The 27719-nt window shown below is 45.6% G+C and overlaps 1 protein-coding gene across 1 annotated transcript in view; it reads right to left on the reverse strand.

The window, feature by feature from the left end:
- FAT2 (FAT atypical cadherin 2) overlaps nucleotides 1–27719 on the reverse strand; it is a gene marked incomplete at both ends in the record, with an annotated part of 67501 nt that overhangs the window by 31367 nt on the left and 8415 nt on the right. The window contains 11 exons of the mRNA XM_081231622.1: nucleotides 560–943; nucleotides 3211–3444; nucleotides 5723–5876; nucleotides 7853–8049; nucleotides 9877–13935; nucleotides 17455–17665; nucleotides 18722–19003; nucleotides 19651–19790; nucleotides 21551–21761; nucleotides 22754–23065; nucleotides 24429–24487. Coding sequence (XP_081087748.1) covers nucleotides 560–943; nucleotides 3211–3444; nucleotides 5723–5876; nucleotides 7853–8049; nucleotides 9877–13935; nucleotides 17455–17665; nucleotides 18722–19003; nucleotides 19651–19790; nucleotides 21551–21761; nucleotides 22754–23065; nucleotides 24429–24487 — 6243 coding nt within the window. The remainder of the gene's footprint in view (nucleotides 1–559; nucleotides 944–3210; nucleotides 3445–5722; nucleotides 5877–7852; nucleotides 8050–9876; nucleotides 13936–17454; nucleotides 17666–18721; nucleotides 19004–19650; nucleotides 19791–21550; nucleotides 21762–22753; nucleotides 23066–24428; nucleotides 24488–27719) is intronic.

Here is a 27719-nt window from a genome sequence, read left to right on the forward strand (position 1 = left end):
GAGGTGTTGTGGTGAGGAATCCACATGGAGCCTGGTCGGACCTGAGCAGCCTCTGAATCCTCCCTTCCATGGGATTCTGGGAGTCTGACTTAGATCCTTCTGTGGCTAGGAAGATAGAAGAGAGCCGGTTTCTTAGTTCTCTCTCTAAGGGAAAATTCGGGGGTCCCTGGCTGTTTCGGGAAGGCTTTAGGAGGGAAGCAGGCAGCCTTGCCTTGGGCTGCTTAAGCCCCAGATTCTAGCAAGTGCTTCGTGCCTCGGCAGCCAAGGATGGAGGGTGGCTTCAGCCCCCTGGGGCTGGGTGTGAGCCAGGACTATGAAGCTGCAAACTCGAGGAGAGAGTCCTCAACAGAGTCTTTGGTGGGGATGTAGTGGAATAAGGGATGTTTCCATATAAGCCGGCCCCATGCTGCAAGAAGGGACTTGGTACCTGGAGAGATGGAGAGTGAAGAAGGGGCTGAAGGATGCTGGGGAGGGGCTATGGTATGCGAGGATTCCAGTGTTCCCCAAGACTCTGTGTGTGTGTGTGTGTGTGTGTGTGTGTAGGGGGGTGCTCCCTCACCTGTGCGGGCATCCAGGTGGAACCGCCCCTGCTCGTTCCCGCTGACCACGCGGTAGCTGGTCTTCTCAGCACCCGGGCGAGTGAGGGTGGCCAGCCGCAGAACCTCTGTGCCACGCTGGGTGTCCTCGGGCACCTGCACAATGTGCTCGGTGTTCAGGAACACGGGCAGGTAGTCATCCAGGCCCACCACGGAGATGGTGACGGTGCCCAGCGTGGACAGCGGTATTGGGGTGCCCAGGTCAGAGGCACGGACGGTGAGCTCCAGTGCTGCCTGTGGCCTGACCCGCAGTGGCTTCTCCAGGCGGATCACGCCCGTGGTGGCCTCGATGGAAAAGCGGCCTTCGGCAGAGTCCATGAGAGAGTAAACCACCTGGGCATTGGTGCCTGGCGGGAGAGACAGAGCGTGTGATTCATACAGAGGGACCCTCCTCTGGCCCTGCCTGCCGCAGAGCTTTCAGCCAGAGGAGGGCCTGGCCGGCAGGATTCCCATAAAGGCTAACATGCTTAGGCTGTTAGCAGTGAGACTCTCTCATGTGAGGGTTCTTGACTAGGGTGGGGTTCAAGGCCTCATAGAAAGGTTCTTATGAAGGGGAGCGTTTTGCAAACCCTTAAGGACATCTGAAGCTGTTTATGTGGAGGTTAGGGTCCAGTGTCAGCTCACAAAATAAAAATTGTGCAAGATCAAAAGCACCCATAGTGAGTTCTTTGGTTGTGATAGAACAATCCTGTATCTTGATTGTGGTGGTGTTTGCATACATATTCAAATGCGTGCATATAGAAACTGTGAAATCTGAATAAGACTGGAGTCCAATTACCAGTAATGCCCCAGGGCCAGTTTCCTGGCTTTGATATCATACTGCAGATGCTGCCATTGGGGGAAGCTGGGTGAAGGGTGCTGGGCCTCTCAGTACTATTTTTGCAACTTCCTATGAGTCTATAATTATGTCAAAATAAACCAAAACAAACAAACAAAAAAAAAACATACACACCCACGGAATGTTCTTAGTAAATCAAAGCATGTAGTGTTTTTCCAGCTCTAACTCAGGTGCTATTATTTCCTTTGGTTGTGGACCAGATGAAGCAGTTGGCTCATTGTAGGGACCATAGGGTCTGAAGAACACCAACATTTAGTGCTCAGCCATGAGAGCCTTACCCAGTGGGAAAAGCACAGGCTCTGAGCCTATAGGGATTGAGTCTTATACACATGTGGGGACACACAGCCCTTTCATTGAACTTACATGAAATAAATGTGCATACCATGCACATTCTCCCATGTATGAATTTTCTGGAGAGAGAGAGAGGTGCTGGTCAGGCTACATTTGGAATATTGAGGTGGAATATTTGGGTTAGAATAATAATAACAGCTTTGAAGTGTTAATGGTTAATTGGTGCAAGGCCAGAGGACGAATCCTAGAAGAGAGGTGGGATTGGAAACACGAGATTGAAGAAACTAGGGCCCTTCTACCCAGAAAGGGAACCTTGAGGCTGGAGCAGATAGTCACCGCCTCCTAGTGTCTGAAGGGCTATCATGGGCGAGGGTCTGGGAGATCTGTGTGGCTGCAGAGGGCAGGACCGTGATTGACAGATGTCTGCTCCAAAAAGGTAACACTTGATAATTATCTGAGGTACCATGGAAGGAAGGGGCTGCCTAGGAAGTAGGGAGCTTCCTGTCCCTGGAGGTGTGCAAGCACTGGCTAATTGAGCATTTGCAGGGCCTTAGATGTTAGATGCCTTTGCACTGCTATTTGCCCTACCTAGGACCCCTGCATTCCTCCAAAATCTCTCACCTTCCTCAATGCCAAGCTAAAACTCACTTCCTCTAAGAAGTCTTAAATTTACTCTGTTGGTGTCAAACAAAGCAGGGTGTTTTGATCCCTCTTTTATCACCATCATCATCTTCATCATTGTCATATCCTATGTTCCTCTGGCAACTTTGACCCTGAGGGTATTTTTTTACCCCACCTAAATTATAAAATTTAATTCAAGAAAATTGGATGTGTATATATATATATATATATATATATATATATAAACATGTATATATATATACATATATCTATAGATATAGAGATCTCCACAATGAAACACTTCATGATGTCAGAAGCTATAATTGGTGTAATATGGAATGAAGACTCCTGGATGAATCCAATTTGCCTTGTAAATAGTAAAAGGAAAAGAATTAACCCTAATGAAAACAATGTCATTAAAATTAAAATGCAAAATAAAATGTAAAATATTCCACTTCATTGACTAGAAAATTGATCCAAGAATTTGATAGACTTAATGGAGTTTTTGCCCTAAGTTTCTTTCTTGTGGCCAGTTAATCAGAGTTGAATAATTCTGATTGGTGTATTTCACATTAAATGTTTGTATTCAAATGTTCTTGAGGTTAAATGGTTGGATTGAAAGGGCTCCGGGTCTAAGTGGCAGTGAGAAACAATGAGGCTGAAATGCCCCATACCAGCTTTGAAACATTGCCAAAATCTTTCATACCTAGCACTTAGGTATGCAGTTTGTGGACATTTTCTACTTGTACATGTCTGTAGGCTCAGGAGTGAGGTATTGCCAGTCTCAGAGCAACACACAGAAAGCCAGACCCTTGCCCAGGGTGACCCTGTAAGCAAATGGCCTCCAATCCTACCCTTTCTCACCTTGGTCTGGGTCCCGGGCCAATACCACCGCAACAGGGGTCTTCACTGTGGTGTTGTCGAAGACTGCCACAGCACAGTGGCTGGGGAAGAACCGGGGGGCGTTGTCATTCACATCCTCCACGTGAAGGGTCACATCTGCCTGGCACGATTGGCCGCCTCCATCCGTCGCCTTGGCAACAAGGCTGTACGCATCCTTCTTCTCTCGGTCTAAGGCTGTGAGTGTGGTCAGCTCCCCTGGCCGGAGAAAGGACAGCAAGTGAGCTTTCTCTGGGGGCCATGACCCCAGCATGTGACTTCCTGATGTCTATGTGAGACAAACCCAGCCATGCAGTGTGCTGTCACAGAGAAAAGGGGTCAGTCCTGTGTACAAATGGTTAGGAAAGGGGTTCAGTCTTGTAGCTTCTCACACCTGCTCACCTCCCTAGTCACATTCCACCACCACATCCCCAATTTAAGATCCACACCAACAAGCTACAAAGAGGCACAACATTTTAAAAGGCCAGTTAGGCAATTTCTAACAGCGCATAAAATGGGTTTATCCTTTGGCCTGCAGTTTTACTTCTAGGAATGTATCCTATAGAATAATCAACCCAAGGATAAAGTATACATATAGAGATATTCTCTGCAGCATTCTTTATAAATAGCAACGTACTGAAAATATCCTGTCTTTCAAAAGGTACTGGTTAAATATATTATCATTTAGCCATATAGTAAAATACTATGCAACAGAAAAGGAATTATGATAGAGCTTTATGTACTACCTTGTTAATAGCGCCAAGATATTGCTATGAGAAAAAAGTCACAATGTAGTATGCTACATAGAGATTTGGGGGATGCGCGGAAAACCGGTCTGATAGAATATGTACCAAGAGTGCTTATCTTTGAGGGAGAGGCTGGTTATCATGAAGACTTTCCAATTTCCGTATAATACATGCCTACGTGGTTTGAATTTTTGAATAATGAGCATGTATTATTTCCATACTCAGAAAAACCGCCGAGTTTTTTTTTTTTTAAGACCCCACCGATCATCCTGCAGCTGGACAAACAGCAACAGAGATTAGGTCACCTACTTGGGTGACTCAGCATACCCATGCTGGGGTCAGAAAGGGTAATGCTGTCTCCTTTTTATTTATTTTATTTTATTTATTTATTTATTATCTATTTATTTATGGCTGCGTTGGGTCTCCGTTGCTGCGCGCGGGCTTTCTCTAGTTGCGTCGAGCAGGGGCTACTCTTTATTGCGGTGCATGGGCTTCTCACTGCAGTGGCTTCTCTTGTTGCGGAGCACGGGCTCTAGGTGCGTGGGCTTCAGTAGTTGTGACTCGGAGGCTCTAGAGCTCAGGCTCAGTAGTTGTGGCGCACGGGCTTAGTTGCTCCGTGGCATGTGTGATCTTCCCGGACCAAGGCTCGAACCCGTGTCACCTGCATTGGCAGGTGGATTCTTAACCACTGCGCCACCAGGGAAGTCCCAATGCTGTCTCCTTCTATCCAGACAGCTTTCTGGGATACCAGCTCTCACCTGCCATCTCCCTGCTCAGGAATCTCCAAGGCATCCTTTGAGCTACTGATTCCAAGTCAAGTGTCAGCAGCTGGCTCTCTGTCATCTGGGCCTTCTGTGCTGTCCGGCTCCACACCCTTCCTTATAGCAGCAGGACAGGGATCCCTCCTTTTCTAAAGGAAGCAGTCTCTACCCTGTCTTCTCCACCAGATGCTCACAGGCCAACCTCTCCCAAGTATTCGCGGTCTACTCTGCTGGGCTCTCTGTTTCCCACTCTCCGCTTTGTCCCCTAACTGATAATAATTGACAATGGAAACCATATCTACGGAATTCTTATTATGTGCCAGACCTGGGCTAGATTTCTATATTCTTTATTTGTTGGGATCCTTGCAACAACACTATGAGATTTTATCTCAATCTGCAGCATACAATCTTGAGATCATGTCTTTGACCATGACTCTCACCTGCTTGAATCCTTTAATGGCTCTAAAGGTGGGATTTGGCCCTCCTGCTCAGAGGGCCTCATCCTTTGCTCTCTCTCCCTCCCCCCCTTCTGTGCACCAATTTCTGGCTGTCTCTCAGTTCCTCAGATGTGCGTGCTCTTTCCCAAAACAAGGTCCTCGTATAAAATCTCCTTCTGCCTTGAATATCCATCCCTACCACTCCCTTACCCCCGGCTACATTTCCTCAGAGAAGTTTTACTTAACCCTGATCCCAAATTTAAGTCCTCCTGTCAAACCTCCCCTAGCATCCTTCATTTTTTCTTAGCACGTGTCAAACCACTGATTCATTGACTGCCTTTCCCGCTAGATTGTAAAGACCTAGATCTTGTCTTATCAGTTTATGTCCTTAGCATCTAGTGAATGCTCGACACACAGTGCCAATATATGTTTGCTGAGCGGATGGATGGATGGATAAGTAAATTCCTGTTTCTTTTCTAAGGAGCCTGGGTACTGGGCCCTGGTTATTCAGTGTATAAGTTCCATGCTTGATCCTGCAGCTCAGGAAACCTACCTGTATGAGGATCCAGCTTAAATTCATCTGCCCCAGGACCATGCAGTGAATATGTAATCTGAGCATTGGTATCGGCGTCCAAGTCTGTTGCCGAAACTTTCAAAATGAAGTGTCCTAGAGGTACATCTTCACTGACTTTGCCAGTGTAGAGAAGCTGGAGATAGAAGACAAAGAAGAGGGGGATTATAGGAGATGCGCTGAGATTCAGAGAGAGGCAGAGTGACAGAGAGGGAGACAGAAGCAGAGAGAGAGATTAGAGAGCAGAGATGGAAGGGGGTAGGGGAGAGAAGCAGAGACAGGGAGGGAGGAGAACAGAATAAGATGGAACGTGCAAGGAAAATGGAGATTAAAAACAAGGAGAATGATGACAAGAGACATAGTCAGGAAAGCAAAGAATGAGAGAGAATTTCCATCATCTGAAAGCTCACACTCAAGGCTAGAAGGACCTGCTGCAATCTGTTACTCCACAGGGGCCACATTGCAGAAGGGGTGGCACAGGGGAGAGGCTGGAGTTCCCTGAGAACCCAGTGCTCTTCCAGCTACTGGCTCTGGGCATAACTTCCAAGCAAACCGGTCCCCCCACTGCATGGTGTGAGTGAACATGGACACCTGTACGTGCTCCAGGTGGGGGCTTTGTGCCTGGGGGGCTGTGTGGAGACAGCCCCCAGGCCTTCTTTCCCTGGCTCTGGTGATGCTATTGACCACCTCTGAGAAGGCCAGGGTGAACTTGGCCCCAGCCTCTTCCAGCATGGGGAGGGTGCAGGCTGGTTGGCAGGATGCTGAGGGGAAAGAAGAGGAAGGTGTGGCTACCATTCTCCCCCAAAAGGCTGCCCTTCTGAGACCACCCAAAAAGTGGTCATCTTGGATCCTGCAAAGACTTTTTTCCATGCACCCCACTTGATAACCCAGGTTCTCTTTTTCTACTCTGCTTCTATGAGGTTGGAGCGTGGAAGACAGTGGAAGAAAAGGTGATAGGATATATGATTTTTGTGTGTGTCCGTATATATGTGTGTGGACAAAGTATGAAGAATTGAAGTATATATATATTCACATGCATATGTAAGTATGTGTGAGTTATAGATGTACATTTGTGTATATGGATGGGTATATTTATGGATGAATGTTGTGGGTATGTAGGTGTATGCTTATGTGTATCTTTGTGTATATATATATATATAGGTATTTGCATATTTATAGAGAGTTGTACATGATCCTTTGACTATGCATGTGTGTGAGTACCTACGTACAAGTTTGCATTTATGTATATATACCGAATAGCTGGATTTTATATAGATTTGAATTATGCTAATTTGATGTTATAAAATTTAAATGTTAATAGTTTAACTTTATCTGCAAACTTTGAAGTAATGCAAATCTCCCCAAAGTTAAAAATTATTTACTGTGTTTAAAAAAATATGTTTAAAAGCAATGCTACATGACAGTGGTTGTTGATTTATGCCCTCTAAGAATGCAGTTCCTCTCCTTACACATGTGCATGCGTGCACACACTCACACACACACACCACTCAACATTTTCCTTGGGAAATTTAGTGTTGAATTACGTGAAGTCCTCAGGAAAATCTCCCTTATCGAAAGTGTAACTGCCCTGTCTGCATGTTTGTTTATACATATAACCTGGAGTAGGGTCTCTGTTGCTCTGTATAACCTATTCATATGTAGGGATAGGCCCATATAGGCATGGCGAGTGGTGTGGGGTGTCTCGGGGGAAGGTCTCTTTGGATGTATTTGATAACAATGAGCCATGCTAACAAGCTGAGCAGTGGAGGGGCTTTCCCACTGGGCATAGCAGGCTGTTTGGAGAATGAAGAATTTACTTTACTTCTGGATATGTTGTGCAGAGAAAAGGATATTTTTATGGAGTGTAGAGGAAGAGGTATGGACCATGGGTCCTAAAGAGCTTGGTGACATCCCTTTGGAGGGGGCAGGAGGAATCACCTAGAATCGCCCTTGCCTAGGGCACTAGTCTGAGGCCAGCCAAGGAGAAGCAAGGGCAAGTGTGGTCAATGATGTCCAGTCCCAGAGATGGTACCCTGAGTCCTTCTCCTTCCTCTTGCCCTTCACTCCAGCTTCCTTGCCTCTACTCCTCCCCCACCCTCACCAGGCTCTCACCTCTGAGCACTGTGGGCTGTTATCATTGATGTCCAGGACAAAGATCTCCACGAGGACTGAAGCCTGGAACTTGCCATCGGAAGCTGTGATTCGGAGCAAGTACTTGGCCATGTGCTCACGGTCCAGGGTCTTCCTCGAGAAAATCCTCCACTCATCCCCAACTTGGCTGATGCCAAACTGGCCCAGGGGGTCTCCCTCTAAAAAGATGGGACAGAGTTTCCTGAATCCAAGCAACAGGAACAAACCAGGCTTTGTGCCCTATGTGGCTGCCCACCTGACACTCTTTTTTAGGATTGTTGGGAAAGGCAAAAATTTCCTCCCTTAGCTAAGGACCCATAATTCTGCAACGAGTCAGTTTATCTGGCGTTATGAAGCCTCTACCAACTTCAAAGGCCTCCATTAAATGGAATTATCACTGCAAGAAACACTGCTCCAAAATATGTGGCTGAAGGGCAGGTTTTTTATTTTTGTGCATTGGAAGGCATCGGAGGAAGTTAAATGGAAGCAGATTGCAATTCTAGAAAAGAACCTTCTAGTATCTAGTATCTGTTCAACAGTGGAGGGGTGGGAAGTGATCAGTAAAAACTCTCTGCGGGGGCTTCCTTGGTGGCGCAGTGGTTAAGAATCCGCTTGCCAATGCAGGGGACATGGGTTTAAGCCCTGGTTCAGGAAGATCCCACATGCTGTGGAGCAACTAAGCCCGTGCGCCGTAACTACTGAGCCCATGTGCCACAACTACTGAAGCCCGTGCACCACAATGAAGAGTAGTCCCCACTCGCCGCAACTAGAGAAAGCCCGCACGGAGCAACGAAGACCCAATGCAGCCAAAAATAAATAAATACATACATACATACATACATACATACATACACTCTCTGAGGCTTTATTTTATGACTGGACACAGGCTAAGTGGAGGTTCAGATGGATCGCTAGATTTGCTTCTGAGTTATCTTTCCTTGATACCAATCACTGAGAGGAGAGATGGATTTTTGAGATTCTAAGATGCCAGAGTCCTCAGATTAAACTGTTCCAAGAGTTGATGATATATTGACATTTCTTATTCTATTATTCAGAGATTTTTAAGACTTTTGTGTTTTTAAGAGTCTGATATTATAAAATGACAAGATTCTATTTCACTAAGACTCCATATTTCAAACAGCTCTGATCCAGGATCTGTCTCCAGGAGTCTATGATTCTTGGTTGGAACTTTAGGCTCATTAACTCTCCACCAGACAGCTGTGGTAGCAGAAGAAACCATGACTATGGGAATGGAATGACATGGTACCTGGGAGATGGGGAAAGGGACACTGAGAAGTAAAGAAACTCTCTTTTAGCCACTGATTGGCTCATTTAGCCACTGGGCAGAGATTGGGGAAATGTAGGTTTACAATACGTATCCACTGGGGAAAGCAGTTTGTAGGGTATGGTTTTAATCCCAGCCCTGATGCAAGCTTGGAGTGTGACCTTGGTTGAGTTTCTTCCCCTATCTGGGCTTTGGTTCTCCCATGTATGAAATGAGGGGATTGGGCTGGAATCATATCCAAGAAAGTGTTTTTGCTCCAACACTTAGGTCCTATGGTTGACTAGGCAGCGTTTTCTAGTATCCACAACTTGCCCTAGGCAGAATACTACTCTACAAGGACAGTCACCTCACAGAGTTTTCATGGACCACACAACTGTTGATTCCCTCTCTGTCTCCCAGAAGCTAACTGAGAACAGTTGCAGAATCTCACTTCTAGTCTATCTACTCCATCTAAGGTAATAAGAAATCCTCTTTACAATGCACTTTGCAATGTACTGGGGGCTCTCAAAGCTTTTTCAAGTTAGATCTTACCAGCATCCCTGTGAGTTGAATGAGAACAGGCATGCCAAGTCTACAGATGGAGCAGTTGAGGTCTTGGGAGGTTAAGTGATTTACCCAAGGTCACATTGCTAATGAGTGGCAGAGCCACATCTTAGGGAACCTCTTATTGGACTTTTTTCAATGCACCCCAGTGCCTCTGTTCCAAGATAGGTGTACTTACCTGTGATATAGCAGGTGACCTGTCTGTTCTGCTCAGAGATATCAGCATCCAAAGTTTTAAGAGTGGCCACAGGTTCACCAGGTTCGCTGTTCTCAACCACAGATCCTCTGTAGTCTTCAGAAGCAAATCGGGGGGCATTGTCGTTCTCATCTGTAATGGAGACTTCAACCAGGACCTGAGAAGATAGCTGGATGGTCCGGCCATGGTCATAGGCCACCACATAAAACTGGTAGATCTGGCTGGTCTCACAGTCAAGTTCCTGGAGTGTGGTGATCCAGCCAGTTTCACTGTCAATGGCGAAGAGCTCATGGATATTGCTGCCAGGGTCCACTGGCAGCCTATAGCTTACCTGGCCATCATTCCCAGTGTCCTGATCATTCGCAGTCACTTGAATGACTGAAGTCCCCACTGGCATATTTTCAGTGAGAACAGCCTTATATGGATCAGCCTCAAATACAGGCCTATTGTCATTGACGTCCTTCACTTGGATGTTGACAGAGACCAAGGAACCCAAGTAAGTGTCATTATGGGGGCAATGTGCCATCAAATCAATCTGGTACCATTTGGTGGACTCATAATCCATGGCCTTCCTCACCTTTAGAACCCCTGTGTCTTGGTCCAAGGAAAAGATGCCATCCTTGTTGCTCTCTGGTGTGGTGCCCTGCACTAAACTATAGATGACTGGATCTTGGGCTGCCACTGCTTTAACAGAACCAATTTCAGACCCTTCTGGAAGGTCCTCTGATGCAGAAAAAGTATATAGAGGTTCAGAAAATTTGGGCAAGGATACTTCATTAGGAACCACCTGAAGTCGTAACAGCATGAGAGAGTTCCAGTGAGGAGGGCCCCCATCTTGGGCTTTGATTTTTAAGTCAAAGGCCCGATTTTCCAATCCCACCAGGCTCTCTTTCACCTTGACAACACCAGTGGTTGGGTTGACTTCAATGACCTCTTCTTCCAGGTCCTCCACTGAGTCCACTGAGTAGGTGACATCTGCATTCTGACCTTCGTCTGCATCATAGGCCAGCACCTGGATGACTGGGGAGTCTTTACTGACGTTGGATTGAATGGATACAGTGTATTCAGATGCTTTGAACCGTGGGGGGTTGTCATTTTCATCCGTGAGAATGATCTTCACAGTGCAGAAGGCCACTCGTCCTCCTCCATCCTGAGCCATGACCTTAATAGCAATGACTCTTTCTGTGGAATTTTCCCGATCCAATTTCTGCAGAGTGGTGATCTGGCCACTGGGGTTTATGGAGAACTTCTCACCTGCTAGTTTATTGATGATGGTATAATCTACAGTGCCATAGGGACCACTATCTTTGTCTATGGCTAACAACTCAATCACCTTGGTTCCCACCTTTGCATTCTCAGCTAATTCTGCCTCATAAACCTGCTGCTGGAACTCTGGGCTGTACTTGTTGACATTTGTAGTATTGATATACACAGGCACAGTTGCTCGGAAGACCCCATCAGAAGCACCTACCTTCAGATTGTAAGAAGAGTACAAGTGCTTTTTGCAAAGGTTGAACATAGAAATTATTCCCGATGAACTGTTAATGGAGAAGTGCCTGTCCTGGTTGCCAGAAAGAATCAGGTACTCCAGGCGGGAAGTGTCCCTGCTGTCAGGGTCAAGAGCTTGGACTTTGAGAACCAGGTGTCCACAGGTTGCTAGCTCACTGACATTGGCTTCATACTGAGGTTGCCTGAACTCTGGGGGGTTGTCATTGATGTCAGACACATTGACAACCACAAGGGTTTCACCAGTTAGTGGGGGATCTCCTCTATCCATGGCCCTGACCTTCACATTAAAGTGTTGTTGGGCTTCATAATCCAGCTCTTGAACTGTGGACATCTCCCCCGTGCTCCCATTGATCTGGAAGAATTTGGAAACATCCGAGCCATCCTCTACAATCTGGTAAGACACATCACAGTTCTGCCCTGAATCCTGGTCAGAAGCCAACAGTTGGATCACAGGAGTCTGAGCAGGCAAACCTTCTGAGATTGAAGTGGTGTAGACCAATTGAGAGAAAGTGGGGGGATTATCATTGACGTCCTCCACCAGGACTTCTACCGTGGCTTCAGAAAATGACCCCAGAGCTGTGTCTGTGGCTCTGACTGTGAACACATGTTTGGTCTTAGACTCATAGTCCAAAGGGCCTGTCACTGTAAGGACACCAGTCTTAAAGTCAGTGGTGAACAGCATCAAGGGCTCTTCCTCCACGATGTTGTAGATGAGCCGGAGCCCCTCTGGACTCCGGGCCTGGGTGTGGAGAATTGGGGTATAGAGTGTGATATTTTCAGGCACTCTCACTTTGTAGTAAGGACTCTGAAACAGCGGGTTGGATTTATTTCTCACAATGACAAGTACCTCTTCCTCAGTCTGGAGGGATGGGGTTCCTCCATCTCGAGCAATGACTTTGAGGTGATACTTATTTAGAGCTTGATAATCAAAGGGTTTCTTTAATGATATGTCCCCAAGATAGGGGTCGAGTCGAAAATATCTGTAATCTTCTGCAAATGCATATGTGACAGCACCATTCACCCCCAAGTCCTGGTCAGTGGCAGATACCTGAAAGAGGACGTCCCCTGGCTCTGTGCCATCTTGGATGATTGTGTGGTAGGGCAGATGTTTAAATTCAGGGCTATTGTCATTGACATCCTCAACAGAGACTTGGACCAGAGCCTGAGCTACCCGCTGAGGTGTCCGACTGTCCCTCAATTCCACCGCCACCTCATGAGTGTCCTGCTGTTCTCTGTCAAATGCCACACCTCTTGTCTGCAACACGCCTACGGATTTGACCATATGAAACATATCTGTGCCATTCAAGAGAAAGTAAGATAGGGTGTCATTCAAACAATTGCCCTGGGCACCAAGAATCACCAGTGCCTTTCTGTCCAGCAAATTCTCCTTCACTGTTGCCCTGTAGACATCCCGGTCAAACTGTAAGCTTGTGTTAAGGGCTTGTGTCAAAGAAATTTTTACTAGTGCAGTATCTTGATACAGGCCATCAGAAGCCTTGATGATGAGCTCCCGAGCGAGTCCCAGCAAAGCAGGATTCAACACAGATATGCGACCAGTAATGGGATGGATGGCAACAGCTTCATCAGCATTGCCAGTTTTGATGCTATAATTGACTTCTGAGTCATCGTCACTGGCCTGCACCACGAGGAGCTCCATACCCCGGTGGATGGGCTTCAGTACTGCTACTTCATATATCTGGTCTGAGAACCTGGGGGGACAGTCATTTATATTTCTGACATTGATTATGACCTGGGCAGCCGTGGGTGCAAATAAGACAGGGCTTCCTTGGTCATGGACATAGATGTTGAATTGGAAAGAGGGCATGCTCTCATAATCCATCTCTAATACAGTGGTTAGGGTTCCCATGCTGGGATCGATTTTTAAAAACTTCAGAGCTTCTGGCTCCAAAATTTTATAGACTAACAAGGAATTAGCTTCTTTGTCACTGTCAGAGGCACGGATCACAAGGGGGTTGTTGTTTTCATCCACTATCATGCTGTTCAGTGCAGCTGCTTCACTAATTTGGCCCACAAAAGTCAACTTTGAGAACATGGGAGCATTGTCATTTTCGTCAATGATATAAACAAGAACCATGACATCAGTAAACGCACCCGCCATATTGCTGCCGCGGATTTTCAGCTGGTAAGATGAAATTTTCTCATGGTCCAAGTTCTTCTGGGTAGAAATGAGTCCAGAATATGAGTTCATGGAAAATACACCATTCTTGTTTCCCTCTCTTAACTCATAGGTAACTTCTGAGAAGCTTGTAGCTGAGATAAGGAGGATTGGGGAACCAACAGGGATTGATTCAGGGATCTCTACAAAGTACTCGGAGTTTGAAAAGATGGGGGCACTGCTGTCTGAGGGGTAGACATGAATGATCACTGTAGCCAGGTCATGCCATTGTGGGGAGCCTTGATCTTCTGCCTTCACTGTCAGAGTATACTGGGCATGATTTGCCTGATCAAGTGTCTGTGCTAGAGTTATGATGCCTAGTAGGGCATTGATGTTGAAGAAACCTTCACTGTTCCCTGAAACAAAAGACAAGATAAATTGAAGTTTACCACACCCTCAAGAGGTACCAACGAGGCTTTCTAGATCAGTAAAAGGCAATCACACAAAAGTTGGACAGGGCAAAATCCACATCCTGCACCACCCTGGATTTAATTATGATATAATGTGTAGGGTAGATATATACTTTATGAAATTCCTTATGTGGTGCTCATATTAGGTACTCCATAAATGGAAGCTTCAATGATCACTAAGTGTTTGGGCTGCAACTTAAGCTATAAACCAAAACAGTAGTAGGTTTTTGGAGCAAAGAAAGGAGACATACTTTGTAGGAAAAGCACACTCCACTCTGTATTTCAGTGTTGACTTTTACAGGACAAACTTCAGTTACATTATTTAGAATTTTAACCCGTTCTTTACATAACTTGTAATAGCTTTGATTATATACTTGATAGATGAAAATTGTAAATATGGAGTCATAAATTGTCAAAACTGATACGGACTGGAAAAACCACCTCGTCTAGTCCTCGTATAGTCTATTGTGGGAAAGTCCATTGTCAGGCTTAGGAGTGAGTGGCACCGGGTTGAGTGGGGAGGGACTGGATAGCACACACAGATCTTGAGGCTCCTGATCAAATGCCCTTTTTTCCACCACACCTGGATTTCCTAAACTTCAGGCATTCTCACACCGCCTTTACAATTTTTTTTAATATTCAGCCACTACCTATACAATAGTATAGTATATGATTTATGTCATTATTTAATGGATATTTTCCTTTAAATTGGTTTATTTTTTAAATTTAAAATATTTTTCACAGGCAACTTTATATTGGTACTTTAAAAAGAAAACCATTATTGCTTGTCATAAATCAGAGGTTACCGTAAAAACCAGTCAATGGAAAATATTTTCTTAAAATCTGGATCAAATCTATTGCTTGCTAAAAGGGTCTGGGCCTGAGAACTACAGGCTTTCTTTGGCGAAGAGTAGCAAGTATTAGAGAACTGAAGAGATTCTAGTACCCAAAGGAGTCTTCCTTGACTTATGAGGAAGCCCAAATGAGAATCGAAAATGGAGTAATTTCTCCATGTCTGATTACCTATCATTTTTGTAATCCTTTTAAAATTTAATGTTCATTTAGATAAATACATAATACCATTTCAAATTTAAGTTTTGAGGAAAGTTGTGTTTATGTGACATTACATAGTTCACAAAAGATAATGTTGAAAACTAATCATATTTTCCTAAAAAAAAATGCTCGAAGTTATCACAGTTTTTAGAGTCTGACCTTACTTGGACTGCAACTATCCTTTTTTTCCTTTCCTTTTTTAATACTGTGGTAAGAACAGGTAATATGAGATTTTACCCTCTTGAATTTTTAGAGGTTATAGTACAGTATTGTTAACTATAAGCACAATGTCATACAGAGATCTCTAGAACGCATTCAGCTTGCATAACTGGTACTTCTTTCCAGTTTTATTGAGATATAATTGACATATAACATTGCATTAAAGGTGTACAACATAATTTGATATATGTATAAGTATATATTGTGAAATGACTACCACAATAAATTTAGTTAACATCCGTCACTTGACATAGTTACAAATACAGTTTTTTCTTGTGATGAGACCATTACCTATTTAATACCATGACATACACCTGAGTAATTTTGCTCAGGAGTACAGGTCCTTCACTCAGAGGAGTACTGCTTATTACTATTCTTATTTCATTTATCATATTTTATGATATTTTATTATTCCAGTGGCAAAGTAAATAGCCAGGTTTACCACAAAACCTTCCATCTGATTCTCCCACTCATGGAAGGCCTTTTCCAGCTGACTAGTGAGGTGATTTCCCAATTTGCCTTTGTGATACAAATCCTAAGTCTGGTCAAAGAACATGGTTTTAATGAGTAAACAGCAATTTAAAAGTAGTTCCATTAAAAGTAGCCAAGTAGGGCTTCCCTGGTGGCGCAGTGGTTGAGGGTCCGCCTGCCGATGCAGGGGACACGGGTTCGTGCCCCGGTCCAGGAAGATCCCACATGCCGCGGAGCAGCTGGGCCGGGGGGCATGGCCGCTGAGCCCGTGTGTCCAGAGCCTGTGCTCCACAACGGGAGAGGCCACAACAGTGAGAGGCCCGCGTACCGCAAAAAAAAAAAAAAAAAAAAAAAAAAAAAAAGTAGCCAAGTAAACTATTTAACATAATCATAATTTTTTATTTTACTGCTGAGAGAAAAAATTAGGGAACAAAATTGTATATTCATTTTGATCTTACCACTGTAGAATGATGCATAGAAAAAAATAAGAGGGAAATACATGAAATTATTTTCTCTAGGTCATGAGAACCATGGCTGAATGTTATTTGCTTCTTCATACATTCCTGGTTTTTCCAGGTTTTAAAGAACCAGCAAGTGTTATTTCTATAATCAGAAGAATATTTTAAAACTAACCCTATCTGTAAAATAAAATTAATACCAATATCAGTGGGGTTGTCAGTGAGATAAAAGTTGTGATTATACTTCATAAGTCACAAAAAGTAAGCAATTAATGGGTTATAATTTGTATTATTATTCCTCAGGGATGAATAGATTTCTGCCGTATGACAAGTTATAACAACTTCCATTTCTTCAAAAAAAGAAAATGTAAAAAGTTCTGAATCCTTAAAGTATATAAGATACTGACAAGCAATAAATGAACATTATTATGCCCCTTTAGGGCAGAGATTAAGTCACTCTCATCTTTGATTGTCCGCAGCAGCTAGCTCTATGAAGTATTAATGAATATTAAAGATAACAATAATTATTAAATATCAGTTATGAATTATCAGACATTACATAACTGAGAGCAAAATTTAAAGGAATACAGAGAGTTACAGTTGTGTGTATTTTTCACTGGCATTCTCTGTCATCGACCTTAATCTAACCGTGATTAATTAGTTGGGTACTGGATATTATCATTTTTGTCCTATTAACTACTTATAATTAACACATATCAATGATAGTAATAACCCCTGGCACTTGTATAATATTTTACAGTTTACAGCATGTGTTAACATACATTTTCTCTTTTAATCTTTACAACTAGTTTCTGGCACAGGTAATATTCCTATTTTTAAGATAAAAAATATATATATAATAGATATGAAATCATGATGTGGCCTTAGAAGAAAATACTCCTAAAACTATGCCGTATATCTTACCAAGTATTTATAGGTCCCTTTTATTGTACATACACAGAGATATTATCTTTTAAAATGTCACATGAACTTCATAAGCATCCTTTACATGTGTGGTTGTTGGTGAATATATATGTATTCTCTATGTAAATTCTCCCATAACTTGAGTAATCCTTTGTTACTGTTCTTTCCACCTTTGAAAGTGCATTAACTTAGGTCACTATAGTCCCAGGGAGTGCCTTAGAATGATAATTTGCCAAAGCTTAGCGAGCTTGGCACTTGAATAACTTGCAGATCCATGCCTCTGGTGCTTTCCCTTACTGCCAAAGTCCCTCCCCTCATGTCCCTAACTCAGGCCTCTCACCTTTGAGGAGGGAGTAGTGGACCTCAGCATTGGCTCCCCGGTCACCATCCATGGCTCGGATCTGGAGCAGCTCTGTTCCGGGGGCTGTGGTGTCAGAAACACTCATCTCATAGTGGAGCTGGGTGAAGCGAGGAGGGTGGAGGTTTCCATCCTCCACGTGAATGGACACCCACACAAAGTTCCTCTTGATGGGCATCTCCTGGTCGCGAACCTGTGGGTCCAAGGGTGCAATGGGATGAGCAGCAAGTGGAATGGGAGGAGGGACGGTTAGATTAAGGTCGATGACAGAGAATGCCAGTGAAAAAGGCACACAATTGTAACTCTCTATTCCTTTAAATTTTGCTCTCAGTTACGTTCTTTTTTCTTCTTAAATAAATTTGTCAATTCGTGATTATTAGGCTTAGCTATTTTCAGGATAATTCCATTTCAGGAGAAAGGCAGAAATAAGCAGAGAAGCAGTATTTTCCAAATTGGTTCTCAGAGAATATTAGTTCTTCAAGATGTCAACACGTTATTCAGGAAAAAAACAAATTCTATGGTCAAATAAATTTAGGGAGCACTGCACTAAAATGGAGTTGAAGTTTTCTTTGCTGCAGGACTTCTCAGAGCCTTTAATATATATTTAAGTGCCCAGAGGATGATAAACTAACACTTAAGAACCTTGAGTCGGGAAGGCTTGGCTCTGATTTAGGTTCCATCGTAAAGAACTGTATGATGGTGAGCAAGTCTCTCTTCCTCTATGGGCCTCAGGCGTAAGATAAGAGAAATGGGTGGGACCAGGGCTGGGACTAGAGTGAGGCAAATGAGGCATGTAGGGCATACATTTAAGGAAGCTCTCACTCTCAGGGTCATAAAACTGCAGGCACGTGACCCTAAGAGTCAAGTCCTCCTTCATTTGTTCCCTATATACCTGCTTTTGCTCTGGGTGGGATGGTCTCTGGGTCCCTCCCAGCTCTGACGCTATGTGAGTTTGTGTGATCGTGCAGTCATGGAGCAAGGAGAGAATTCTTGGGGGCTATTTGGAGTGAGCCCAGAAAAAGCCAAGTTTGCAGGGGGTTCTTTGGCAGCTGTCCCATCTCTTTCCTTACTCCCAGGCATCCGTTATGGAAGGTGCCTCTGGCAGGCCGTGAAATGTCACAACTCATCTCATGGATTATCATTACGAGCATCAGTACAGCTGGCTCAGCAGCCTGCGGCACGCCTCCAAGCATGTCCGCCCCACACATCGTGTGCAAGCACATCCTTACCCAGTGTTCAGTTAACTCACCATAACTGTCAGTGTGTGCTGGCAAGGCCCCGAGCCCAGGTCCAATTTCCCCACAGTTACGAGGACACCACTACTTGGGTCCAGCTGGAAGAGACTGGCACTTCCCGGGTCTTGGCTGCCGTGTATGGTGTAGATGAGGCCCTTGCCCTTGTCTTGATCAGTAGCCTGGACTCGAAGGAGCTCAACCCCAGGCAGTGTGTCCTGGGGAACTCTGACCTCATAATGAGGCTTCAAAAACTGGGGCCGATGGTAGTTAACATTGGCAATCATGAAGATGTAGACCTAGGGAGGAGAATGAAAGAGAAGATGGACTGTAAGCTCCAAGGGGTCAGGAACCTTGTCTGTCTGGTTCTCCACCATAACAACTGGGCCTGGCACACAGCAGTCACTTGATAAATATTTGTTGAATGAATGATAGGATTTCAAAATCGCAGGGCTTTCAGATGGTATGCAGTTTCGGGGTTTTCAAAAACAAAATTCTTGTTGAAGGGCCTTTTCTTCAGAAGCAATTTTTGGGGTGCAATTCCAGTATATGAAACAAATAAAACTGGCTGAAACCAGAGTAGAAATCCAGAGCCCCACTTACCATCATTCCTTATGTCTATGGTAGCCCCTGTGGCACTCTACCTTTAATTAAAACCTGCTCATTTAAACAAAACCCCTCATTATCTAGAGATCCACAGTGGGAACAAGAATTCTCCCAAGATCACAGACATAGAGAGTGATCAGACAAGACTAGAGCACAGAACCTTGATTCCAAATTCAGTGTTCCTTGAGGTACACCACATGCACAGAGAGCCTTCTGTATCCTCATCCCAACTAAAGAGGCCCCAGTGTGCAATGGTGGCACAGTGGTGAGCACAGCTGCCTTCCAACCAAGTAGGCCTCCCATCTCCTCTCAACTCAGGGTTCCCAGTGAGGCCTCTCACCTGGGTGGCAATGGTGTGGGACCCATCGGTCACCTCCACGGTCAAGTTATAGCTTGACCTCCTCCTTGTGTCGAGAGGCTTGGCGATGAGAATGCTGCCTGTGGTCTTCTCAATGTCAAAGTCCATGTCCTTGTCCCCACCTGGATGGGTGGTAAGAGGAAAGCACACACGACCTCAGTGATGTAGGCAGTAGTAGCACAAGTACTATGGGATGTGGCTGGCAGATCTAGAGGAGGTGGTAATTGATCCTCTCAACTTATTGTCAAATTATTTTGAAGATCCAAGTGATGGTTCAGGAAGAGGTACACTTAGAAGGACTGAAGAGTCCCAGAGGAAGACCAAAATTTGTGCTAGAATGTATTCTGCTACTAGAATTGAAACATGCAGGAGTAATGGAGCTCTACATCATGGCTTACAGGTAGTTTGCATAGTCTAAAGCAGCTTAGACATGGGAAAAAATGGAAGTAACTCTGTTCAACAAGAGGGAATTGTTTTAATCAACTATGAGAATCCAAAATATAGAATTAGCATGCAGCTATTTAAATGTCTGCTCGTAGAAATTTGTTTAGTGACATGGAAATATGTTCATGATATATCTTAAAAGGTTATATGACAATATTTTCATATAACCCTAAGTGTATGGGTATATAAAGGAAAAGACTAGAGGGAAACATAAAAATGATAACAGGGGATTATCTTCGGATTGGTAGGAGTTTAGGTGATTTTTATTCTCTTCTCTGTACTCATTTGTGTTTTCTAAATGTCCTATAAGAAAAAAAGTCAAATACTTAAAAAGAGCAGTGAATCAGAACTGGAAGTGAATCTAGGAGGTCAAAAAGCTTGAGACAGGCTGGTATCCAACCTCTGAAGCAGGCTGGGAATCTCTGTAATAGGACTTCATGGTTCAGGGGGTACTGAAGCTCTTAGATTAGAGATTCTTGACCTGGAATCCCTGACTGGGTTTCAGAGAATCTATAAAACCCCTAAATTTGCATGCAGGGGTGTGTGTGTGTGTGTGTGTCCACGCGCGTGCAATCACATGCATCTTTCTGGGAAGAGGACCTAAACATTCCTCAGGTTCCCAAAGGAATCTATGAACCACGCCCCACCCCAAGATGTTTTAACAAAATCTTGATTTAGAAACAGAAAGGAATTTCACAGGAGGCCATGAGAGCTTGGACCCAAGTGTCTCCCACTACAAGAATAGACCCTTGGGCTTCCCTGGTGGCGCAGTGGTTGAGAGTCCACCTGCCGATGCAGGGGACACGGGTTCGTGCCCCGGTCTGGGAAGATCCCACATGCCGCGGAGCGGCTGGGCCCGTGAGCCATGGCCACTGAGCCTGTGCGTCTGGAGCCTGTGCTCCGCAACGGGAGAGGCCACAACAGTGAGAGGCCCGCGTACCGCAAAAAAATAAAAAATCAAAAAATCAAAAAAAATAGACCCTTTCCCTGATCTTGAGGATGGAACCTGGGACCAGAACGTTAAGCAGGGCCCCAGGGTACAGCTGGCCTCGGGCTCATGGTCAGTGAAGTCAGCTCTATACTGATGTTCACACTGAGTCAGAAGAGGCAACATAAAACTTGTGCTTTCTCCTCTGGGTCTCTCTGGACCACTGTCTTAGTTCTCCCAGGAACTCGGGATAACTGAGGCCCTGTCTGGCTCTGGCTGGGGTTACCAGTGAGACCGTGGAGGTTGCACCTGAGATCACAGCTGGTGTGAAGGAAAGCTTGGCAGAAGCAATGGTCTGACTACCCACTGCCCCAAAGGACCAGAGAAGAGGCAATCACCAGTCATGGCCAAAACAGCAGCTGCCACGGAGTGTGACCTTGAGAGGGCTCAGAAGGATTGTGTCCTAAGGACTAGGGCTGGTTTACAAGGATGGGACCCTTGGGCCCTCACCTGAGATGCTGAACCAGAAGAGACCAGGTCGGCCCTCGACACTGATGACTCCCACCATGTGGTTCACGGGGTCTGTCTCCATGACTGTAAAGCTGTAGTGGGATTCATCAAAGGCCAGTGGGATGGAGGAGGGCCGGGGCTGGGGGATCCACTCAATGTGTAGCCGGACACTGGCCGAGAGCGGTGGCTGCCCACTGTCTGTTGCCTTGACCTGAAAAGAGGCCAGAAGTTGAGGCTTTGACTGTAGGGTTGGGATTAAGAAACAAGAAGACCCAGGTGGCCAGGCCAGGAGACAGAGCGCCCTGTGACTGACTGAGCTGGCCTTTCGTCCACTGGTTCATCCATTCAACACACAGCTGAGAGCTGACGTAAACAGGCACCAAGCCAGTTGCAGCAGGCACAGTGGTGAACAGAACATAGAACTGTGCTCCAGAAACTCATAGGTAGTAAAAAAATTAATCAAAGCCACTATTATCTGAAGGCTTTGTGTGCTACTTCCTGAACTGGACTTTCCATGCATGGGCCCTTTACCCTTCCCAACAGCCATCATCATAATAAACTAGAATTTACTGAGCACTCCCTATTATCAGGCCCTGCTCTAAAAGCATTGCGTGCAATATCTAATTTAATCCTATTGACAGCCCTCGGAGAGGTACTATTATCACCTCCCTTTTGCAGGAGGAAACCGGGGCTCAGCATAGTGAATTCACCTGCCTGGGATGTCTGCCTGGCCAGCAGTGAGGCTGGGGTTGGATTCAGGCTACTGACATGAGAGCCCAGGCCCTAGCCACTTGCTATATTGGCTTTCTACGAGGAAAATGTTCTTATGCTCATCTTACAGATGATGAAACAAAGGCTCACGAGGTTTAAGTGACTTGTCCAATGCCACACAGTTGTAAAATGGCAGTACCAGGATTGGACCCCAGGCTTATCTTGATTTCAAAGCCCTGCTCCTCTCACTAAAATCTTTATCTCTAAATAGGGTGGATTTCCCAGGCAAGGACCTTATTGCCCTCAAAGAGAAAGGCCCAGAATTCTGATCTTTTGGCTGAAGTCGGGATTCCCAATTTCTCTGGGAGAAAGCCACGGAGGGGAGTACTACCTCCGTCAAGCCTGAAGGCTGTCTCCCTCCTCCTGTATCCTCAAAGAAAATCCCTGACCAGGTACGCCACTCCCCCTCCACGGCCTCCATCCATCCCTCACCGTTAGGATGTTGTACTCTCCAGCTGGGAAGATGCTGCTGGACGACACCACGCCTGTGACCGGGTCGATACTGAAGCCCCCCTCGTCACTCTCCTCGATACTGTAGGCGACCCTGCCATTGAGACCCACATCCGGGTCTGAAGCCACCAGCCTGTACACAGCCCCAGGGGTCAGTGGGCTGAGCCTCTCTGGAAGGCGGACATTGAAGAGCTTGTGGGAGAAGACAGGGGGGTTGTCGTTGACGTCCAAGATGCGTACCACCACCCTAGAGGTGGACCTCAGGGAGGGCTCCCCGTTGTCCAGCACAGTCACCTGGGGACAGAATCCAGTGTGAGTTGACAAACGCAAGGCAGTGAATATGTATCGCCACCCAACACAGTTCTGCCACTACCGCTGCTTTCAAAAGCCTGGAAATACCAGTCCATCTGTTGTTTGGTATACGCTCGTGATTTTTATTATCATAACCTTACCTTCTTGGAACCCAGCTCTCTGGTAACCTCGCCCACGGGAAAGCGAGCAAGAACAGAGAAAGAAACCAGAAAGAAGTGGAAGAAGAGTCACAGAGGCTCTAGACAAAAGCTAGAACTCTTTACTCAGGAGGCAAATGGCCATTTCTCGGAGACCATTTACTTTTTATTTGCTCGTAATTCTGGTAAGCTTTGTTCTCGCTTTCCTTAAGCTACTGGAGGTTAGAAAAAAATAATTGAGGAGATGTTAATGGAGGCATGGGCGGTACCTTTGGAGTCAGACATGCCACCCAATGCATGAAATGATATCAAGAGACAGAGTAAAGGCACGAAAACAATTTCAGAATCGGGCTGTTTCAGGTAGGGGCAAATCATCCCATGCATCAGTATGAGAAGGGGCATTTCCACTTTAAATGATTCCGAGTTCTTAATATATTTTGCTGTTTAAAGGTAAATGCCTCTATTGAACTGTGGAGAATGCCTCAGTCCCTAGAGGGCTGTGTGGCTGCTGCTTACTAGTAATGCCTGTTTCATACAAAGGGAACGTCCAGAGCCTGGGAGCATAGAAGGCAAAATTCCTGCTGAGGAATATGTGTCCCTCCCAGCTGACATCTTTAAGACTAGAAGAGACGCCTATTCATTAGTTGTGGATAGTGCAGGAGGGGATATAACTAGATTCCTTCTGATTTAATCCCCTCTGGGTCAAGACCGACACCTCTCATTGGAATGGTCACCAGGGATGCTTATGTGATTTCAGAGACGTCCTAGAAAGAGCACAGAGCTAGAGGACAAAGGTCAGGGTTTTCATCCTGGCTCTGCTACTGACCTAGTGTTTGACATTGGGTGACTCTCTCTAGAGTGCAGGGATGGACTGGAAAGCACACTGGACAAGTGCATAGCCCACGTGTACTGCTCCGTCTTCCTATACTCACTGCAGGCATTGCTAATCTATCAGTGCTTCCTGTCCAGCCCTCACATGGTTTCAGATTCCTTCCCTTCACAGTGCTCAAGAGCCAGCGAAGACCCTGAGAGTCTCAACCACTAACCACAGCAAGGCTCAGCTTAAGTAACAACTCCTCTCTGAGTCAGCACCCTCCTCAGCCACTGCCTGGAAACGTGCATGTGGCCCCAAGGCCTGGCTTGGCTCCAGCCTGGCCTCCTGCAGGAGGTTTTCAAACCTAGTGAATGGGTTCAGCTGCATCACTCACCTCCAGGATGTGTTCATCCTTGTTCTCTCGGTCCAGCTGCTGGGCAGTGGATAGGAGACCTGGGGGAGAGATGGTTGGAGGGAGACTGGAGCAAAGGCTCCCAGGGCCATTTTATTTTTTTTAATTTATTTTTTTAACATCTTTATTGGAGTATAATTGCTTTGCAATGGTGTGTTAGTTTCTGCTTTATAACAAAGTGAATCAGCTATACATATACATATATCCCCATATCCCCTCCCTCTTGCGTCTCCCTCCCACCCCTATCCTACCCCTCTAGGTGGTCACAAAGCACCGAGCTGATCTCCCTGTGCTATGCAGCTGCTTCCCCTAGCTATCTGTTTTACATTTGGTAGTGTATATATGTCCATGGTACTCTCTCACTTCGTCCCAGCTTACCCTTCCCCCTCCCCGTGTCCTCAAGTCCGTTCTCTACGTCTGCATCTTTATTCCTGTCCTGCCCCTAGGTTCTTCAGAACTTTTTTTTTTTAAGATTCCATATATATATGTTACCATACGGTATTTTTCTCTTCCTGGCTTACTTCCCTCTGTATGACAGACTCTGGGTCCATCCACCTCACTACAAGTAACTCAATTTTGTTTCTTTTTATGGCTGAGTAATATTCCATTGTATATATGTGCCACATCTTCTTTATCCATCCATCTGTCGATGGACACTTGGGTTGCTTCCATGTCCTGGCTGTTGTAAATAGAGCTGCAGTGAACATTGCGGTACATGATTCTTTTTGAATTATGGTTTTCTCAGGGTATATGCCCAGTAGTGGGATTGCTGGGTCGTATGGTAGTTCTTTTTTAAGGAACCTCCATACTGTTCTCCATAGTGGCTGTACCAATTTACATTCCCACCAATAGTGCAGGAGGGTTCCCTTTTCTCAACACCCTCTCCAGCATTTGTTGTTTCTAGATTTTTTGATGATGGCCATTCTGACTGGTGTGAGGTGATACCTCATTGTAGTTTTGATTTGCATTTCTCTAATGATTAGTGATGTTGAGCATCCTTTCATGTGTTTGTTGGCTATCTGTATGTCTTCTTTGGAGAAATGTCTATGTAGGTCTTCTGCCCAGGGCCATTTTACTGGGATAAATTCTAGGGTTACATTCAAAGCCTAGATCAGAATTCTTCTCATCTTTAGAGAGCAAGAGCATGAAGGGGAAATGGAACTCTGGAGAGAAAGAAGGGGAAGAGAGGAAGGGGAGAGGACAGCTGAGGTGATGGCATGAGCGGAGGTTCCCACCTACTTCCTGCTTTCACCATGAGGAGGGTCCTGAGCACAGTATATTGTTGAGTGAAAAAGGCAGCTCATCAGGAGTTATAACAGGGATCACAGTCACTGCCTTCAGTTCACGAGAAATCACAGAGCGGTGGCTTTTTACTCCTTTGTTGTAATTCTCTTATCCATCTGAGACCTAGGGCCGGCTCTTCCCATACTGGGCTGGCACAGGTGAGCCAGTGGAGTGCTCCTCTGTACATTCAGGAAGGTGAACTTAGTGGTCTGTAATTCTGGTTTTCATTTTCTAGACACTATGGCTATAAATTGAGGCCATAAAGGCGAGAAGGTGCCGGTTCTCTGCAAGCATCAGGAAAGTCAAGCTCAAGGTTTTTGGGGGCCTAGAGAGGCATCCACGCCCATAGACTGAGAGGTCCTAGCTGGGTAGGGAGGTCTCTTTTCATTGAAAGCAGAGCTTTTGGTAGGGGATCAGCGGGTGTTCTAAAAACTTTCAGTAAGTTTCTTGATCTTGTTTAGGCAATTAAATGATGGAGTAATGGAATGAAGTGTGGGGATGGGGGCTCCATGAGAGAAACGGGCATCCGGTGTTGGGGATGAGGCCTCCAGTGCTGGAAATGGGAGTGTGGTGTGAGGAGTGACCTCTGTCTGTGCCATGTGCCTGCCTTCTTGTCCTCCCGCCTTTTCTTCCCTCAATGACGGCAGGCATGGGAGGAATCCGAGAAGGCTCCTGGAAAGCCCCACAGCTAGAGAGGAAGATGCATTCCTCTAGGACAGAGTGAATATTGTTTCAGGTTGCCCCACCCAGCTTGTCCCCAAGCTGAGGGGCCTCATGGGGAAGGCCCAGCATCCGGGTGCCCCCCAGGAAGAGTGTGGGGATGAGAGGGCCCTGGCTGGGAGCCTTCCTTCTGTCTCAGTCCTGCTCTCTCTTCATCCCCTCTCCCCTCTCTCTGTTCATCCCTCACCATTCTCCTTCTCTCTGCCTTCCCAGAGCTTCCTTTCTCCCTTCCCCCTCTTTGCATCTTGGAATCTGTCACTCTTTCTCCATCTCTGGTTTTTCTTTTCTCTCTCTCCCTTCTCTCACCACTGCCTCCCCCCCATCTTCTCAGGGCCAGTGTCCCTGGAATTGCTGCCTGGCCTCCTGGGCCATTGCCCGTGTTCTCAGCCTCGTCGCCCCTCTGAGGTTGGTGTCAGGATTTCCAGGGAGTGCCCATGTAGGATGGGGACATGGTGGAACCACCCCCAAGGGGCTGTGTGAGGGTCCACCAAGGACCCTTCCTGGCACGAGGCGGGCATTCAGCTGATTCAGCTCTTATCATTTCTCTCCTCCAAACAAATGTCCCCCTATCACCCCATCTCAGCCCCTTCCCTCTCCCTCCCTTCCCTCATCCAGTGGTTTTATAACTACTGTTGATTCCACCTCTAATGGATTCTAGATCCTTCTACTCTTTTTACCCTGACCCACTGCCATCTAGGTCTTACCCCACCTACCCTGCCAGCTTCCTCTCCCCCCTCTGCCCTTCCTCAGAATCATAAGAGCCAGCACTCACTGAGCTCTTACACGTCCAGGCATTCTTCAAAGCTCCTTATATATCTCCATCTACTCACCCATTTAGTCTTCCCCACCACCAAAGAGGTAGCTATTATTATCTCCATTTTACTGGTGAGCAAACTCAGACATAGAGCAGTTAAGTAACTTCCCCAAGATCTTACATTTGATAAGTGGTGGAAATGGATATGCCTTTAGAAAATGGGCCTACTTGCTCATAAAAGACTAGTAAAGACTGAGGAATGGTCAGGCAGGACACCTGAGGACTAGAGGTAGTGTGGGGTCCTGGATGGGAATAAGGATGTTAGCAGAGAAAACTGGGGAAATCTTAGTAAAGTCTGTATTCTCCTTAATAGCCTTGCACCAGTATTAATTCTTAGTTTTGATAAATGTGCTAGGTTAACATTAGGGGAAGCTGAGTGATGGGTGTATGAGAACTCTCTTTGCAACTCTCCTGTAGGTCTACAATTATTTCACCATTAATTTTTTTTTAAAGAA

This window comes from Mesoplodon bidens (assembly GCF_964165515.1).
Source record: "Mesoplodon bidens genome assembly, chromosome: 4".
Taxonomy (NCBI): domain Eukaryota; kingdom Metazoa; phylum Chordata; class Mammalia; order Artiodactyla; family Ziphiidae; genus Mesoplodon; species Mesoplodon bidens.